Consider the following 21,026-nt stretch of genomic DNA (forward strand, 5'->3'; position numbering starts at 1 on the left):
AAAAGACCATCTCTAGGGCAATGAATGCTGAGAATATCTGACTTGAGCCCCAGCATTCAGAAGCCACAGGAGGAAGTGAAGTGAAAAACTTACACCTTTGTATATGAACTAATGAGGCAGGGCTGTGGACTCCCTTCTCATAGCTTTCCTGAGAGTCCATGGTATCTCAGGCTTTAGACCTACCTCTTTTCCTCTTGGATACAGAAACAATGAAATGGAATGGGCGGTTGGCTCCCACAAATGACAGTGACTTTGCTTATGGTGACTTTTTTGGGCACTGCAGGCAGCATCCAGCAAGAGAAAGCAGGGAGGAGCTGACAGAGCCCTCATCACTGCTTCCCTGACAGGAGGTAGGGGAAGCAAAAAAGAGCCTCTGAGGGGAAGCTCACCTCTGCTCGGACCCACCACAGTTACAGCACCTGTCCAGCTTTCTGTAGCACTTGAAGGTAATCAGATCCTACAGTTTGGTGTTCAAGGCCACAACACCTGGTCCCAGTCCATCTTGCCAGTCTTCTATGTTTCCTCTTTCTCCATCACTCATGTAGTCTATGCATGGGCCACACTCAATCATTCTGCATTTCCTGTAGTTCCCTACTTGTGGGACATTGCTCATACTATTTCTTTAGCCAGAGACCCTTCCCCACCTTCACCCTCATTCATGTGTTCAGCAAATCTGTATTGAGTACTACACGCCAGGTACTCTTCGGGTTCCATGGGGACTTCTGAGAATTTAGGACTCCTTTCCCTTCAGGAGCAAGTGCGCTGCCTACTGAGGGGATAAGACGTACACATAACTAGACTCCAAGGTGAAAGGGACAAACACACACATCCATCTGAGGAAAACTGCATCTTCCTACAAGCTTTCTCAGCACCTCTTCAGAATCCAGTGTGCTAAGTTTGCTCAAAATGGCAGTGCTGGAGGAAGAATTCACGTTGCCTTCAGTAGTCCTGAGCACGGGACCTGAAGGACTCCTAGGCATGAAGCAGAGTGACAAAACAGACCAGTTTCTAGTGACAGACAGTGGCAGAACCGTGATCCTCTATAAGGTTCCTGATCAGAAACCCTTGGGGAGCTGGTCAGTGAAACAGGGTCAAATTGTAACATGTCCAGCTGTGTGCAACTTTCAAGCTGGAGAGTATATTGTTGTACACAATAATAAGATTTTAAGAATCTGGAATAATGAAGATGTAAACCTGGATAAAGTATTTAAAGCTACATTGTCAGTTGAAGTATATAGGATACTTTCAGTGCAAGGGTCAGAACCCTTGGTGCTCTTCAAGGAAGGTGTTCGTGGTTTAGAGGCCTTGCTTGCAGACCCCCAGCAGAAAATTGAAGCTGTTATCTCTGATGAAGTGATTAAATGGACAAAGTTTTTCATAGTATTCAGACATCCTGTTTTAATTTTTATTACTGAAAAACATGGAAATCACTTTGCTTATGTGCAAATGTTTAACTCACGTATCTTAACCAAATATACACTCTTAGTTGGACAAGACAAAAACTCTTTTATAGAGAGTTTTACTGCATTGGTAGATCAGAAATTCATCTCTTTGACGTCATTAAGCTCTGATGGTTGTATATATGAAACCTTGATGCCAATACGTCCAACTGACCCAGAAAAAAATCAGAGCTTAGTTAGATCACTGTTGCTCAAGGCTGTTGTGTCTGGTAACACTTGAAATGGAGTTGCACTCACTGCGCTGGATCAGGATCACGTCACAGTCCTAGGAAGTCCACTAGCAGCTTCTAAGGAATGCCTCTCTGTATGGAACATAAAATTTCAAACACTACAGACTTCAAAAGAGTTACCACAAGGGACCAGTGGTCAACTCTGGTATTATGGGGAAAATTTGTTTATGCTACGTGGAAAATCTCTGTGATTCCATACAACTGTGAAGTGTCATCATTAGCAGGTGCTCATGGAAAACTCAAGCATAGTCAAGATCCAGGAACTCATGTCGTGCCCCATTTTGTAAACTGGGAAACACCTCAGGGATGTGGACTTGGGTCCCAGAACTCAGAGCAGTCAAGAAGAATTTTAAGGAGACGAAAAATTGAAGTGAGTTTACAGCCAGAGGTATCACCATCCAAACAACTTTTGGCAACCATAATGAAAGATTCAGAGAAACACACTGAAGTAGAAGTATGGAAATTTTTGGCTCTGAAGCAGACCCCTGACTTTCATACTGTCACTGGGGACACAGTAACAGGACTTCTGGAAAGGTGTAAAGCAGAACCATCATTTTATCCCCGGAACTGTCTGATGCACCTTATCCAAATGCATGTGCTTTCTTACAGTTTGTGCCCTGACTTAATGGAGATTGCCTTAAAAAAGAAAGATGTACAGTTGTTACAACTCTTTCTACAGCAGTTCCCTGACATTCCTGAATCGGTCACCTGTGCTTGCTTAAAAATTTTCTTGAGAATTGGTGATGACAGTATTCAAGAAACAGATGTCAGTATGGAGTCAGTTTTTGACTATAGTAATTCTGTACATGATGAGAAAATGGAAGAGCAAACTGGAATTCTTCAAAATGGCTTCAATCCTGAAGAAGATAAATACAATAACTGTGATCAAGAGTTAAATAAAAAGCCCCAGGACAAAACAAAGGAGACCATTTCATGCTCTGTGATACCAAAAAGAGCAGCTCTACTTAATCCAATTCTTCATTCAGCATATAGCGAAACATTTCTTCTGCCTCATTTGAAAAACATCCCAGCACAGCATATCATACTGTTTCTCAAGTATTTGTGTTTCCTTTATCTGAAGTGTAGCGAAAATGCTACTATGACTCTTCCTGGAATACACCCACCTACCTTGAACCAGATTATGGATTGGATATGTCTACTTCTGGATGCAAATTTTACTGTTGTAGTAATGATGCCAGAAGCAAAGAGGCCACTGATAAATCTTTACAAGCTTGTAAAATCTCAGATATCTGTTTATTCCGAGCTCAACAAGATTGAAGTAAGTTTTTGGGAGCTACAGAAATTAAATCAAGAAAAGAATAATAGAGGATTATATTCAATTGAAGTGCTGGAGCTCTTCTGATATTACCAATTCTCCTTCATAGTCATTTTATAAAGCTCTTTTATGTAACTCTTGCTTCATCCAGGCAAGAATGGTGTTTCATTTGTGACCATCTCGGTGTCAAGAGAAACATGTCAGTGAGTACCTGGACCATCACTTATTGATGCTCCAGGGTAGAACTGCAGGTTTCACATGAACCTATTCTAGGTTGTGGACATTGGTGTGCAGAGGTTCTGCAATTTTTTAAAAATATGTAACTGGGTTGATTTTAAGTAAAATTATTTGTGTATTGATAAAAGTCTAATTTCTTATCATGTATTTTGAATTTTCTTTTAATAAAAAAAGACCATTGAAGCAGTGAAAAAAAAAGAATCTGGTGTGCCAACAGAAGACATTTAATTATGCCATCACATATGAATTCTCTGTCCTCCAAATTGACCCAACACCTCATATATCTCTTGGGGCAGCATTCCTTTCCTGGAGGAGGTGCTTTGAGGGGAACTCTGGAGGAAGATTAAGGTTTTAGATGGTGAGCTCTTTGGAGGCCAGAACTGAGTTCTCCAAGTTTCTGAGCCTTGGTCTATTGCTTCTACTTCCTCTACAGGTTCTCCCTGGACTATTTCTCTCATTCTTGTGCTTTAACTTTCATCAATACGCAGTTATCTCCCTGATCTTGGTCTCTTACCAAAACCTTCCCCCCATAAAGCCAAATGCTATTTGGATATCTACACTGATCATTCCACAGCCACTGAAATGGAAGTCTTCAACCTACTTAACAACTCCATCCAAACAGCTTCTCCACTGCATGGCACTGGCATCTACCCAGTCACCCAGGCCAGATTTCTCAGCATCACCCTTAACTCCTTCCACTTACCCACCTAATCTGCCATCAGGTTCTGCCAGTTTATCTCCTAATTATTTCTGGAATGTATCTTTACCTCACCTACCCTCCTGCTACTGCACAAATTTAGGTCTTTATTATCTGTCACCTGGATTACTCTTCATTGTCCCCTCACTGTCATCCCTCTAGCGTCTCCTCTACACATCAGCTGAAGCGATTTACCTAAAATGCTAATTCAATTGCATCATCCCCACTGCTGAAAACCCTCTAATGGCTTCCCAATGTGAAAAACAGATTAGAGACATCCCTTCTGAATGTGCTACAGCTGAATTAGTGTGACCCTGCCTCAGACCTCTTGGGTGAGCTCAGGCAAATCCCTTTCCTTCTCTGGGCTTCAATCTTCTTATCTAAAAAATAAGGGGATTGGAAGAGTTCTGTATTTCCCAAAATGTGTTGTCTGGACTGCTGGCCATATGAAATGCTTTTTCCACATGGGTCTGGAGTAAAATATGTTTGGAGAATGCATTCTCTAGCTCCTATTGGAGAGTGACAGAGCACCTTGACATGTCACAGGCTCTGGCAAGCCTGGCAATCAAGAAGGCTTGCTAACTTTCCTCCACTCAAGTTTCCTTAAACTTTTGTCACCACAGAATCCTTTTGGAGCTGAGCATCTATTAGAATCTTGAGGAACCAATGTTTGTGGAACATACTTTGGGAAATGCTGGAGTGGATCATTACCCAGGACTGCATTGCTGTGATCAGTGGTGATTCTGCTTAAGTTATTATTTGAGGCAAGAGGATGGTGTCTGACTCAGGTTTACATCTACCACAGTAGATACTCAGACAATGGTTATTGAACAGGGGGTGTAATAAGAAATGGATAAATTGAATGGAAAGTGCGCCTATTTTAGATGTGGACAGTAGATTCCTAGCCATGGTAAGAGAGCAGATTGTTCCCAGAAAGAAATGAGTACAAATCTTGATGGGCAGAGTGTGCTAACTACAGTAGTGATGGGTACTTCTGTGACCCATGTGGCTGTCTGTACTGCTGGACATGTCCATTCATGGCCATTATCATTTGACAGTTCCTCTGGGAAAGTTTACCCAGGGACTCTGGGGTGTGACAAGAAGAGAGCTGCCCCACTCTTGTGCCTTTCGTTGCACGAAAGCCATCGCTGGCACTTGTAAATGTTGACTCTTAGTAGCTCTGCTAGAAAATCAGCATTTTCTATCTCTGGACCATGTCCTGGACAAGGCAGAAGCTTCGTGGCACTGGGCATGGAGCCTGGTCTGCTGTATTCCTCAGCTGGGTCTTGCATTAGCACTGATTGCTGGCAAGGCCATCAGCCTAAGGCTGTGTTTTTCTAATCAAGGAAGCCAGTTTAGCACTTGGGAAAGAATAGTCAGCTGAGCCACGTTACTTTCCCCTCCTGGTAGAAATAATGTAGGCAGAGACAGTGGAACTTTTGCGAATGGTTTTGCAGGCAGCCCCAAGTCACTGAGGTCCTGTACTCTCCAGCCACCTCAGGGCTGCTCACTGCGGTTCACCAATAAGCCTTCCTGTCCTGGGACTGGTGAGAGAGACCAATCCTCATGCCATTTGGAGCTTTCCAGCACATTCTCCCTGGGGTGGGGGTGGGGGACAGAAAATCATTTCCTGATCCCCCAGGCAAGAATACTAGGGTTCTGTTTACTGTATCATAACAACTGGAGGGAAGCTGGTATTAATATTATTCCATTATTCCTAATTTGTAGAGAATGAAACCAAGACCAAATATATATATATATATATAAACTTGCTGAAGTCCACACAGCAAGAAGATGGCAAGGCTTAAGTCCCAATCCAGGTCAGACTAGTTACAATGCACTTGCTCGTGACACCACGTTGCATCTCTTAGTTCTTTATTTGTTTGTCTTTACCAGTTTGTGGGCTCTTTGAGGGCAAGAGCCATATCTGATTTGTAGTAGGGCCTGCCACATAGTGGGTGTTGAGGGGAGCTGGTAGTCAGTATAAGGCTGACTGTGTCAGAGCATTGTGGTTCATTTGTCAAGAGTGTAGGGGAAAGTTCTCTGCAGTGTGGGCTTGGAGAAACAAACGCATCTGCTCCTTACTTCCCAAGCCTGGCATCCCCCAAAGATAATTACTGTGGACTCTCAGCTGTTGGAGCTGAGAGGCTATTCCACTTCAGCTGAGTGTGTTTCCCAAAACAGGTTTACATTGTTTTGAAACCATGGTGCAGAGCACGCAGAGAGCAAATAGAAGTTGATCCCCACACAACAGGCAGTAACTAAGACATCAAGAGTGAGTGGGACAGGTTTGGGGGGCTAAAGGGGAAAGCTGGCTAGTGCTGAGGGTATGCACATTTTAGAAAGGGACCCACACCTGTGGAAGGCAGCCCAGTCAACTGAAGCAAGAGCCCTAGAACTGTTCCTGACCTTTAACTCAATAATTCTTCTTCCTGAGATTTTATTCCTCAGGAAGCAGTTCAACAGAATTGAGAAGATACATGCATGAAGATGTTCGTTATGAAATTGGCTGTAGTAATATAACACTGGGAACAAATGAATTGCCCAACAATAATGGGTGGCTAATTAAATTATGGCATATCCATTCCATGGCATATTATCAGAACATTTAATATGCTCATTCTGAAACCTGCAGCAGTCTGAGAAATACATGGAACAGGTTTTGAAAAGGAAGAGGCTCCATTGTATTTACACTGTGATCTTGCAACTTACAAAAACTCATAGTAAATGCGTAAATGAAAAAAGCTGTGTTAGGGTGATGGGATTTGGGTGATTTCCTTTATAAAATATCTTGATCATTAGTATCATTGCTATATTGTTTTTGCATTTCTAGAAGGAACTGTTTGTGTGGGTACATGCACCTTTGTGTGGGCGGAATCAACACAGAATTTCTCCCCAAAGCTAAATCTATTTTAAATGGATTCTTACATCTACTTAATAATAAAAGTGTATATATGAGGAACACAGACAGGAAGAAAACAGGTGCTGGTGCCATTTGATGCATGATCAGAACCATGACATATTATTGAAAAGAAGCCAGTTGGGGAGGGATTATCATGGTGGACGGGAGGCAGGACTAGATTGCAGCTCCAGACAGAGCAGCGGCTTGTAAATTTAAGATTCAGATTGACGGCAAGAACAAACCAGCAATCTCAAGAGGACCCACAGACCCTCTGAAGGAAGCAGATGCTCCTGCAGGACCCAGGAAACACCCCAAATACTGTGAGTGTCCCAACTGCAAAAGTGGGAAAGGGAGACCCTCCTCTCCCAAACACACACCCCCACTGGAGAAACTGAAGGTCTGTTTGTGGGAGAAGTTTCCTACCTTACCTGGAGCTGAGTCCAAGTTTGGAGAGCCAAGCCAAATACAGGGGTAGAGGAAGCAGCAGAAAGGCCCTGGGAGCTCGCTGGGTCCCCATACAGCCCATTCCTACCTGGCACCACAGGGATTCATTGGGAGGGTGGCCAGAGGAGCATGGGGTAAAACTCCACAGACAGAAGGAAATCTCCAGCTGAACTTCGTAACAATCTGAATGGGGCAAGAAGCCTCCTGGCCAGAACTCAGGGGAGGGTGCAAATCCAGTGTGCAGACTCCACAGGCAGGGGAAGAATCAATCCCTTTTATTTTGCAGCTGGGAGGTGGGTAGCCTGGGGCATATTTTCAAGCCCATCTCACTCACCGCCTGGAAACAGACTCAGGGCTGTTGGGGGGTGCACGGTAGGAGTGAGACTGGCCCTTCGGTTTGGGTGGGAGCTTGGTGGGACCTGTTACTGCTGGCTTTCCTCCACTTCCCTGACAACCTGCATGACTCAGCAGAGGGAGCCATAATCCTCCTAGGTACACAACTCCAGTGACCTGGGAATCTCACCCCCATCCCCCACAGCAGCCACAGCAAGACCCACCCAAGGAGAGTCTGGGCTCAGATACGCCTAGCCCTGCCCCCACCTGATGGTCCTTCCCTACCCACGCTGGTAGCTGAAGACAAAGGGGCATGTAATCTTGGGAGTCCTAGGGCCCCACCCAGCACCATTTCCTCTCCATACTACCACAGCTGATGCTCTCTGGAAAGTGCCACCTCCCAGCAGGAGGCCAACCAGCACAAAAATAGAACATTAAACCACCAAAGCTAAGAACCTTCATGGAGCTATTGCACCCCCCCACCACCACCACCTCCACTGGAACAGGTGCTGGTATCCATGGCTGAGAGACCCATAGGCAGTTCACATCACAGGACTCTGTGCAGATGACCCCCAGTACCAGCCTGGAGTTGGGTAGATTCACTGGGTGGCTAGACCCAGAAGAGAGACAACAATCACAGCAGTTTGGCTCACAGGAAGCCACACCCATAGGAAACGGGGGAGAGTACTACAACAAGGGAATACCCCATGGGACAAAAAGAATCTGAACAACAGCCTTCAGCCCTAGACCTTCCCTTCTGACAGAGCCTACCCAAATGAGAAGGAACCAGAAAACCAACCCTGGTAATATGACAAAACAAGGCTCTTTAACACCCCCCAGAAATCATGCTAGTTCACCAGCAATGGATTCAAATCAAGAAGAAATCCCTGATTTACCTGAAAAAGAATTCAGGAGGTTAGTTATTAAGGTAATCAGGGAGGCACCAGAGAAAGGCGAAGCAGGAAATCCAAAAAATGATACAAGAAGTGAAGGGAGAAATAGTCAAGGAAATAGGTAGCTTAAAGAAAAAAACAATAAAAAATTCAGGAAACTTTGGGCACACTTTTAGAAATGTGAAATGCTCTGGAAAGTCTCAGCAATAGAATTGAACAAGTAGAAGAAAGAAATTCAGAGCTTGAAGACAAGGTCTTCAAATTAATCCAATCCAACAAAGACAAAGAAAACAGAATAAGAAAATATGAACAAAGCCTCCAAGAAGTCTGGGATTATGTTAAACGACCAAACCTAAGAATAATCGGTATTCCTGAGGAAGAAGACAATTCTAAAAGCTTGGAAAACATATTTGGGGGAATAATTGAGGAAAACTTCCCCAGCCTTGCTAGAGACATAGACATCCAAATACAAGAAGCACAAAGAACACCCGTGAAATTCATCACAAAAAGATCATCACCTAGGCACATTGTCATCAGGTTATCCAAAGTTAAGACAAAGGAAAGAATCTTAGGAGCTGTGAGACAGAAGCACCAGGTAACCTATGGAGGAAAACCTATCAGATTAGCAGCAGATTTCTCAGCAGAAACCCTGCAAGCTAGAAGGGATTGGGGCCCTATCTTCAGCCTCCTCAAGCAAAACAGTTATCAGCCCAGAATTTTGTATCCAGTGAAACTAAGCATCATATATGAAGGAAAGATACAGTCTTTTTCAGACAAACAAATGAGAGAATTCACTGTTACCAAGCCACCACTGCAAGAACTGCTAAAAGGAGCTCTAAATCTTGAAACAAATCCTGGAAACACATCCAAACGGAACCTCTTTAAAGCATGAATCACACAAGACCTATAAAACAAAAATACAAGTTAAAAAAGCAAAAAAAAAAAAAAAATTCCACTGGCAACAAAGAGCACAATGAATGCAACGGTACCTCACATTTCAGTACTAACATTGAATGTAAATACCCTAAATAACCTAAATGCTCCACTTAAAAGATACAGAACTGCAGAATGGATAAGAACTCACCAACCAACTATCTGCTGCCTTCAGGAGACTCACCTAACACATAAGGACTCACATAAACTTAAAGTACAGAGGTGGAAAAAGGCACTTCATGCAAATGGACACCAAAAGTGAGCAGAGGTAGCTATTCTTATATCAGACAAAACAAACTTTAAAGCAACAGCAGTTAAAAAACACAAAGAGGGACATTATATAATGGTAAAAGGCCTTGTCCAAGAGGAAAATATCACAATCCTAAAAGTATATGCACCTAACACTGGAGCTCCCAAATTTACAAAACAATTACTAATAGACCTAAGAAATGAGATAGACAGCAACACAGTAACAGTGGGGGACTTCAGTACTCCACTGACAGCACTAGACAGGTTATCAAGATAGAAAGTCAACAAAGAAACAATGGAATTAAACTATACCTTGGAACAAATGGACTTAACAGGTATATACAGAACATTTAATCCAATAGCCACAGAATACACATTCTATTCAACAGTGCATGGAACTTTCTCTAAGATAGACCATGTGATAGGCCATAAAATGAGCCTCAATAAATTTAAGAAAATTGAAATTATATCAGGCACTTTCTCAGACCACAGTGGAATGAAACTAAAAATCAACTCAAAAAGTAACCTTCAAAACCATGCAAATACATGGAAATTAAATAACTTGCTCCTGAATGACCATTCAGTCAAAAACAAAATCCAGATGGAAATTAAAAAATTCTTCAAACTGAATGACAATAATGACACAACCTACCAAAACCTCTGAGATACAGAAAAGACAGTACTAAGAGAAAAGTTCATAGCCCTAAATGCCTACATCAAAAAGACTGAAAGAGCACAAACTGACATCCTAAGGTCACACCTCAAGGAACTAGAGAAACAAGAACAAACCAAACCTAAACCCAGCAGAAGAAAGGAAATAACCAAGATCAGAGCAGAACTAAAGGAAACTGAGACAAAAAAATACAAAAGATAAATTAAACAAAAACCTGGTTATTTGAAAAGATAAAATTGATAGGCCATTAGCAAGATTAAACAAGAAAAGAAGAGAGAAAATCCAAATAATCTCACTAAGAAATGAAACAGGAGATATTACAGCTGACACCACTGAAATACAAAAGATCATTCAAGGCTACTATGAACACCTTTACACACATAAACTAGAAAACCTAGAAGAGATGGATAAATTCCTGGAAAAATACAACCCTCCTGGCTTAAATTGGGAAGAATTAGATACCCTGAAGAGACCAATAGCAAGCAGCGAGATTGAAATGGTAATTTAAAAATTACCGACAAAAAAAAAAAAAGTCTAGGACCAGACATATTCACAGCAGAATTCTATGAGACATTCAAAGAAGAATTGGTACCAATCCTTTTGACACTATTCCACAAGAAAGAGAAAGAAGGAACCCTTCCTAATTCATTCTATGAAGCCAGTGTCACCCTAATACCAAAGCCAGGGAAGGACATAACCAAAAATGAAAACTACAGACCAATATCCTTGATGAACATAGATGCTAAAATCCTTAACAAAATACTAGCTAATCAAATCCAACAACATATCAAAAAGATAACCCACCATGATCAAGTGAGTTTCATACCAGGGATGCAGGGATTGTTTAACATATGCAAGTCAATAAATATGATACACCACATAAACTGAATTAAAAACAAAAATCACATGATTATCACAATAGATGCAGAAAAAGCATTTGACAAAATCCAGCATCGCTTTATGATTAAAACTTTCAGCAAAATTGGCGTACAAGGGACATACCTGAATGTAATAAAAGCCATCTATGACAATCCACAGCCAACATAATACTGAATGGGGAAAAGTTGAAAGCATTTCTTCTGAGAACTGGAACAAGACAAGGATGCCCACTCTCACCACTCCTCTCCAACATAGTACTGGAAGTTTTAGCCAGAGCAATCAGACAAGAGAAAGAAATAAAGGGCATTCAAATCAGTAAAAGGAAGTCATACTTTCACTGTTTGCTGATGATATGATCGTTTACCTTGAAAACCCTAAAGACCCCTCCAGAAAGCTCCTAGAACTGATAAAAGAATTCAGCAAAGTTTCTGGATACAAGATTAATGTACACAAATCAGTAGTTCTTCTATACACCAAAAGTGACCAAGCAGAGAATCAAATCAAGAACTCAACCTCTTTTACAATAGCTGCAAAAATAAATAAATAAATAAATAAATAACTAAATAAATAAATAAAATACTTAGGAATATACCTAACCAAGGAGTCAAAAGACCTCTACAAGGAAAACTACAAAACACTGCTGAAAGAAATCATAGATGACACAAACAAATGGAAACACATCCCATGCTCATGGACGGGTAGAATCAATATTGTGAAAATGACCATACCGCCAAAAGGAATCTACAAATTCAATGCAATTCCCATCAAAATACCACCATCATTCTTCACAGAATTATAAAAAAACAATTCTAAAATTCATATGGAACCGAAAAAGAGCCTGCATAGCCAAAGCAAGACTAAACAAACAAACAAACAAAACAAATGTGGAGGCATCACACTACCTGATTTCAAACTATAAGGCCATAGTCACCAAAACAGCGTGATACTGGTATAAAAATAGGCACATACACCCATGAAACAGAATAGAGAACCCAGAAATAAACCCAAATACTTAGAGCCAACTGATCTTTGACAAAGCAAACAAAAACATAAAGTGGGGAAAGGACACCCTTTTCAACAAATGGTGCTGGGATAACTGGCTAGCAACAGGTAGGAGAATGAAACTGGATCCTCATCTCTCACCATATACAAAATCAACTCAAGATGGTTTAAGCACTTAAACCTAAGACCTGAAACTACAAAAATTTTTGAAGACAACATTGGAAAAACCCTTCTAGACATTGGCTTAGGCAAGAATTTCATGACCAAGAACCCAAAAGCAAATGCAATAAAAACAAAGATAAATAGCTGGTACCTACCTAAAGAGCTTTTGCACGGCAAAAGGAACAGTTGGCAGAGTAAACAGACAACCCACAGAATGGGAGAAAAACTTCACAGTCTATACATCAAAGGACTAATATCCAGAATCTACAACGAACCCAAACAATTCAGTAAGAAAAACAAACAAACAAACAAACAAATGCCATCAAAAAGTGGGCTAAAGACATGAGTAGACAATTCTCAAAAGAAGATATACAAATGGCCAAAAAACGTATGAAAAAATGCTCAACATCACTAATGATTAGGGAAATGCAAGTCAAAACCACAATGCAATACCACCTTACTCCTACAAGAGTGGCCGTAATACAAAAATCAAAAAACAGTAGATGTTGGCTTGGATGCCAAGGAGATTCCATGGATGTGGTTATCAGGAAGCACTTCTACACTGCTGGTGGGAATGTAAACTAGTACAGCCACTATGGAAAACAGTGTGGAGATTCCTTAAAGAGCTAAAAGTAGAACTACCATTTGATCCATCAATCCCGCTACTTGGTATCTACCCAGAGGAAAAGAACTCATTATTCGAAAAAGATACTTCCACACGCATGTTTATAACAGCACAATTCACAGTTGTAAGATTGTGGAACCAACCCAAATGCCCATCAATCAACGAGTGGATAAAGAAACTGTGAGATAAAAAGGAATGGATTAACAGCATTTGCAGTGACATGGATGATACTGGAGACTATTCTAAGTGAAGTAACTCAGGAATGGAAAACCAAACGTCGTATGTTCTCACTGATATGTGGGAGCTAAGCTATGAGGACGCAAAGGCATAAGAATGATACAATGGACTTTGGGGACTTGGGGGAAAGAGTGGGAGGGGGTCGAGGGTTAAGACTACAAATACGGTGCAGTGTATACTGCTCAGGTGATGGCCACACCAAAATCTCACAAATCACCACTAAAGAACTTGCTCATGTAAGGAAATACCACCTGTACCCAAATAACTTATGGAAAATAAATAAATAAGAAGCCAGGATCCTTCCATGGTACAACTGGCTATTCATGAAGCTTTTGAAGTGGATAAGGTTGTAGCATCTGGTCCATTGTTGTCATTCCTAGATTGCCAGCCAGGCCTCATCTTAAATCTCTAATTTACAAATGGTTCTTGCCTATCAGTGACCAGGGGTGTATCCACAAACTTTTTCTCATATAAATAGAAAATAGGCAATCTTCCCCAAATGGGAGAAGGAAGCTTGTCCTAAATTCCAAGCTTGAATGTTCATTGGTCTTTTGAAGGCACTGTAGGCAGAGCTCCCCAGTCCCCACTACTGGACAAGGTTCCCTTTGTCCCAGAGATAGCAGGGTATGTGACAGAGCAGTTTGTAGAGACAGCAGTGATGACACTACCTCACTCATCCACTATTGGTGCTGATGCTCTGGTGAATGTCAGCCTTGAGCACCCTGACCCCTGCCTGCAAGCCTGATGCACGAGAAAATACACCTTGGGACTGTGTGAAGTAAAGTCAAAGTGTTTGGCCTTCATATAGTGTCCCCTCCCCATTCCTGCTACCCCCTTCATAATTGTAACCTTTTTGGATATTCAGCTTGGAATAGTGGGCATGCGGCCCCTCACACCACCATGCTAATTCACACCATTCACACCCAGAGGCAATTAAACCTAAGGATGGCCAAGATATAGAGGGGACCAAGGTACTGTCTTAACTTGAGGCCTTTGGTGTTTCCCTTTCAATACTTTACTGCACTAGCTGGGCTAGCTTGTATACTTAAAAGCTGGGCTTGGATACAGAAGGATATATCTATGTATGTATACCTATATCTATATCTATAATTATCTATCTCCATTCTGTCTCTCATTGCTCTTCATAGCCAGGGCCAGTAATAAGGAAACTAATGCTGAGAGTTAACATGGTCTGTTCAAGGTCTTGTATCTTGAAGTGATATTGCTACTGCCTAAACTTTGGTCTCCTGTCTTCAAGTCCAGTGCTTTTTGGTAGGTAGCCACTAGGGAATATGCTCTAATTTGGGCGTGCCTTAATGGCATACCCTAATACCACTGGTGTATCCACAAGCCTAAGTTGGGTGTACCGTAGGCCCATCCCTGTGCTAGGTATGGAATGGGGCAGCAGTTAAGATGCACTGTCCAGCCTGGCATGCCCTCACTCCCACCAATTTAAAGGATTGCCCTGTAAATACTTCACAGTTCCAGTCCACCAAGACTTGCTGCTTGTCTGCATGGATCTTAACTTTCCTGGCCTCAGCTTGCCTTTCTGTTGCCGTTTTTGCTTTTTTAAAAAATGTTTTTAGTTGTGAAATATAACATACAAACAAAAAGGTATGTAGCCAGATTAACAAACTGCATAAAGCAAATGCTCGTGTAACCATCATCCAGATCAAGAAAGATAACATTGCTAGCACCCCAGATACCACCCACATGTCCCTTCCTAATCACTATACCCCTGCTCCCCACTCCGTGAAGCCACTAGCCTGACTTTCCAGTAATCACTTGCTTATCTTCAGTTTTACCACTTAACTAGGGATACCTAAACACACTATAGCTTTGCCTATATTTTTGAACTTAATATAAGTGAGATCATACAGTATATATTCTTTTGTGCATGACTTCCTTTCATTGTTTGTGAGATTGAGACATGTTATTGATATAGAACCTTTCCATTACCTGAAAAAGCTTTCTCCTTCCCTTTTGCAGTCAAACTTCTCCTACCCCTGTCCTAGGCAAGTACTGATCTGCTTTCTGTCACTATAGGTAAGTCTTGCCTTTCGTAGAATTTCATATGAATGTAATAATACAGTATGTACTCCTTTGTCCCTGGCTTCTTTTGTTCATCACAATTTTTTGACCTCATTAATGTTGTTGTATGCATCAGTAGTTTGTTTCTTTCCCATGTTGTGCAATATTCCATGTTGTGAAGATACTACAACTTGTTTACCCATCCATTCACCTATTGATACGCATTTGGGTTGTTTCAAGATTTTTAGTATTACAGATGAAGCTGCTATGAACATTTCTATACAAGTCTCTCTGTGAATGTAAATTTTCTTTTCTCTTGGCTAATATTTAGTAATGGAATTGCTAGGCTGTATAATTGGTATATGTTAAACTTTATAATAAATTGCCAGAGGATTTTTCAAAGTGATTATACCGTTTTGCAGTTCCACAATGCAAGGTCTGAGATCTATTTGCCCCACATCATTAACAACACTGGATATTGTACAGCTTTTTAGTTTTTACCATTCTTGTGGGTATGAAGTGGCATCTCTTCGTGTTCAGTTTGAAATTTTGATTCTTGATATGATGAGTGATTTGGCATGGAAACCTGGATATTTCAGGTATTATGTTATGAGACTCTGGGTCTCATTTATACTTTAACCTAGTTTATTCTAACACCAATGCAGCAGGGAAAGAGGGGAATAAATTTGTATATCCCTGATAACAAGTGACAGTGAATATATTGTCATGTGCTTGTTGGCCATTCATATAGTTTCTTTTGTGAAGTGTCTGTTTTAATCATTTGCCCATTTTTAAATTGGGTTCCTGGTCTTGTTATTAAATTATAATTGTGATTTCTATATTCTTGATGTAAGTCCTTTCTCAAATCTATGGTTTGCAAATTTACCATTTCATTTTTTTTAGTGATTCAAAGAGCAAAATTTAATGAAATCCAATGTATCATTTTTTCTTATATAGTTTATACTTTTTGTGTCATATCAAGATGTTTGCCTCTTCCAAATTTGCAATTATTTTTCCTATTTTTTCTTCTGAATTTTTATAGTTTTAACTTTTATGTTTAGATTTATGAACCATCTCAAGTTAATATATGTATATGGTATGTAATAAGGGTTGAGGTTCATCTTCCCCAAATGAATATTCAGTTGTAATTGCACCATTTTTTTAAAGTCTATGCTATCACCCATTAAATCACTTTGACACCTTTGCTGAAAATCAATTGGTCATACATGTGTGAGGCTATTTCTGGACTTTCTGATTTTTTCCCTTGATACATTTGTCTATCCTTATACCAATACTCTACTTACCCAATTGTTTAATCTTTATAAGAATTCTTTAAGCCAGTCAATGTAACTCCTACAACTTTGCTCTTCTTTTTTAAAAACTTTTATTTGTAAACTGCCGTTTTTATATAGTTCTATGAATTTTAGCATAAGGGTAGATTGGTGTAACTACCACCAAAATCAAGATACAGAACAATTCAATCTAGGGGTAGTCTATCAAGACAGAAGTATTTTAGGCAATGACTGTACTGTTTTAGCCCAATGCCACAGGGGAAAACAAACAAACAAACAAACACTTTTGGCCTGACCACACTCACAGCAGCAAAAGCTGAATGGGAAAGCTAGAATTCTATCCTTGCCAGGCTGTAATGAGGCTCCAGTGTCAGAGAAGGCTGAGTAGGGAGCTAGGACTTTCATTCCCTCCATTCGGCAGCAAGGCATCTCCTCATCCCGTGATGTCAGTGGAGATCATTTGGGGAGCCTGGATTTATGTCCTCACAAGGCAGTAATGAGGCATTCCATAGACTCCTTGCTGAAATGGTGTCAGAGGAGGCCTACTGGAGATTCAGGGTCACCATCATATGGTGGCAATGAGGCCACTGCACCCATATGTGGTGTCAGTGGAGGCAACATGAGGAACAGTAAAAAGGTAACAACTACCTCTTCCATCCAGGGAAGTATCATTGAAAGCCTACTAGGGATCTGGATCTCCCACCTCTGTGCAGCAGTAGCAAGGAGCATCATCCTGCCTCAGGTGCCAACAGAAGGAATCTGAACTTTTGTCCCCATATGGCTGTAAAGAGGTGACACTTCATTCCCTCTTCCCTTGCTGCATTGGTGTCATAATAAATTATATTAAACAGAAGATATAAATAAGGCCTAAAGTCTTGTAACATAATACCCCAAATGTCAAGATATCCATACAAAATCACTCATCAAAGAATGAACATTTCAAATGGAATAAAAAAAAAACAATTAGTTGATGCCCAACACCAGGATGACAGGGATATTGGAAGGATCTGACAAAAATCTAATGTACCCATTGTAAAAATAATGAGAAATTTCAATGATATTCAAACGTATTTGGAACAAATGAAACATACTTGGAACAAATGAAAAAATATAACATTTTAACAAATAAATGGAAATACAAAATATCTAGAAAAGCCAAGTGGATATTTTAGAGGCAAAAAATACAATAACCAAAATAAAGAGCTCAATAGATGGATTGAACAGGAAAATGAAGGGACAGAGGAATCAGTAAACTTGAAGTTGCAATAGATATTATCCAATCTTGGCCAATCAAGATATATAATCATTACACTTATTGTAGAAATACACTTTAAGATGAAGTATACTTTTTTCTGAGAAAAGTGGGTTTTTTATACTGACATCTTTAAAAATTGTAAAATATTTCTCTTGTTCATCTGCTACCCATTCCCCCTACTAATTCTATAGAATTTATTATACACTAATTCTATAGAATTTATTATACACTTAAGATTAAAAGTTTATAATAAAAATATAAAACAAACCAATAATGTTTATTACTTCAAGTTTTAATAAATTAAGAAAATGCCAAATAAAAATAAAAAAAGAGAGAGAAAACAGACTGAAAACAAATGAGCAGAGTGTAAGAGACCTGTGGGACAATAATAAAAAATGTAATATTTGTGTCATAGGAGTTCCAGTAGGAGAGAAGAAAGAGGGTAGGCTGAAAAGGTACCTGAAGAAATAATGACGGAAAACCCTCCAAATTTTGCAAAAGACGTAAACCTACAAGAAGATGCACAAACTCCAAGCAGTATAAACCTAAAGAAATCCATGCCAAGACATAAACTTCTGAAAACTGTAGACAAGGAAAGCATATTGAAAGCAGAAAGAGAGAAATGACAATTAGAATGACAACAGATTTCTCATAAGAAATCATGTAAGTCAGAAGGAAGTTGCATATTTTTCAAGTGCTGAAAGAACCAACAACCCAGAATACCCTAATGAGCAAAATTCTTCAAGAATGAAAAGAAAATCAAAACATTCACAGAAGAAAAATTTTTTAAAAAATTATATATATATATATAGCACCAGCAGGCCTACCCTAAAAGGGTGGCTAAAGGAAGTTCTCTAAACAGAGGGGAAATAATAAAGGAAGGAATCTTGGACATTAGCAAGGAAGAAGACACAATGGAAGGAGCAAAAATATAGATACATATAGTAGACATTCCTTCTCTTGAGTTTTCCAAATTGATGGTTGAAGCAACAGTTATAACACTGTTTGATGTGATTCTAAATATATGTGGAAGAAATATTTTAGACAATTACATTATAAATAGGGGAAGTTATGTGATGTAAAGGAAAGTAAGTTTTCTATACTTCACTCAAACTGGTGAACTGACACCAGTAAACTGTGATAAAATTATGTATATATAATATCATACTTAAGACAACCACTAAAATAGCTATACAAAAAGACATATTCAGTGACACTATTTATGAAGCAAAATGGACATTCAACATTATTAGCCATCAGGAGAATGCAAATAAAAATCACATTGAGATATTGCTGCAAATCTGCCAGGATGGCTAAAAAAAAATTCATAAAACAGTGACAACAACAAGGCTGGGGAGGATGTGGTGAAACTGAATCACTCATACATTTTTAGTGAGAATGTTAAATGGCACAGCCATTCTGAAAAATAGTTTGGTAGTTTCCTAAGAAACTAAACATACAACTATCATACAACTTACGTCCACACAAAACCTGCACATGAATGTAACTTTATTTGCAATAGCATAAAATTGGAAATGGTCCAGGTGTCCTTCAATAGGTGAGTGGTTAAACAAACTGCAATACATCCATATCATGAAATACTACTCAGCAATAAAAGGGAAATTGTTGATTCACACAATAAACTGAATGAATCTCCAGATAATCTAATTGAAAAATGTCTATCCCATTTATTATTGGCTTTTGATATGTATGATTTCATTTATACAAAGTTATTTAAATGACAAAATTATAGAAATGAACAGACTGGTAGTTACCAGGGTTAAAGAGGGGGTTGGGGAGAAGGTAAATAGATGTGGCTATAAAAGGGCAAAATGTGGTATCCTTGTGGTAATGGAAGTATTCTGTATCTTGACTGTATCAATGTCAATATCTTGGTTGTGATATTGTGCTATGGCTTTATAAGATGGTACCATTGAAGGAAACTGGGGAAGAGTGCACTGGATTTCTTTGTATAACTTCTTACAACTGCATGTGAATCTACAGTTACCTTTAAAAGTTTAACTTAAGATTTGAGTTATTTGTTGGATGAGAGTTCTTATAGATACAAATCTTTTATCAGATATGTGATTTGCAAATATTTTCTCCCAATCTGTAGCTTTCTTTTTATTCTTTTGATAGTGTCTTTTGCAAAGCAAATTTTCAAAATCTTAACGTTCAGTTTACCATTCTTTTCTTTTATGCTCATGCTTTTGGTGTCATGTCTAAGAACTGTTTGCTTAACTTAGCTGTGAGGATTTTCTTTTTTGTTTTCCTTTAAACATTTTTATAGTTTTACATTTATGCCAATGTCTATACACTTTTTCAGATAATCTCTGAAACCTCAGTATGAGGTTTGAGGGTTAGGTTGAGGCACTTTTTAAATTGTGTTTTGTTTTTGCTTATGGTATCCAATTGCTCCAGCACCATTTGTTGAGACTATTCTTTCTTCATTGAATTGCCTTTGCAACTTTGTTAAAAGCCAATTGACAATATTTGTATGGGCCTATTGCATAACTCTACTCTGTTCCATTGATGTATGTATCTATCTGTCAGTATTTATTGTAACTTTGTGGTAAGTCTTGATTTAGGTTTACTTTGCTCTTGTTTTTCTAGATTTTAAGGTAGATGCTTAGATCATTGATTTACAACCTTTTTTTTTTTTTTTTTTTTTGAGACGGAGTCTCGCTCTGTTGCCAGGCTGGAGTGCAGTGACATCATCTTGGCTCACTGCAACCTCTGCCTCCCAGGTTCAAGTGATTCTCCTGCCTCAGCCTCCCGAGTAGGTGGGACTACAGGCGCGTGGCACCATGCCCAGCTAATTTTTGTATTTTTAGTAGAGACGGAGTTTCACTGTTTTGGCCAGGATGGTCTCAATCTCTTAACCTTGTGATTCTACCGCCTCGGCCTTCGAAAGTGCTGGGATTACAGGCATGAGACACCACGCCCGGCCCTTTTTTCTTTGTTTTTTTTTCTTTTTATTTTTTATTACACTTTAAGTTTTAGGGTACATGTGCACAACGTGCAGGTTAGTTACATATGTATACATGTGCCATGTTGGTGTGCTGTACCCAGTAACTCATCATTTAACATTAGGTATATCTCCAAATGCTATCCCTCCCCCCTCCCCCCACCCCACAACAGGCCCCGGTGTGTGATGTTCCCCTTCCTGTGTCCATGTGTTCTCATTGTTCAATTGCCACCTATGAGTGAGAACAT

At 39.7% G+C, this 21,026-nt stretch overlaps 1 protein-coding gene across 1 annotated transcript; it reads left to right on the top strand.

Annotated features, from left to right (window-relative positions):
- Nucleotides 1-906: 906 nt before the first annotated feature.
- LOC101126086 (nucleolar protein 11-like) lies at nt 907-3,110 on the top strand. Its single transcript, XM_055375954.2, is given in 2 exon segments — nt 907-1,873; nt 1,876-3,110. Coding segments are annotated over 2 exon segments (2,145 nt in total). The 3' UTR covers nt 3,054-3,110.
- Nucleotides 3,111-21,026: the final 17,916 nt, after the last annotated feature.

This window comes from Gorilla gorilla, chromosome X (genome assembly GCF_029281585.2).
Source record: "Gorilla gorilla gorilla isolate KB3781 chromosome X, NHGRI_mGorGor1-v2.1_pri, whole genome shotgun sequence".
Lineage (NCBI taxonomy): Eukaryota > Metazoa > Chordata > Mammalia > Primates > Hominidae > Gorilla > Gorilla gorilla.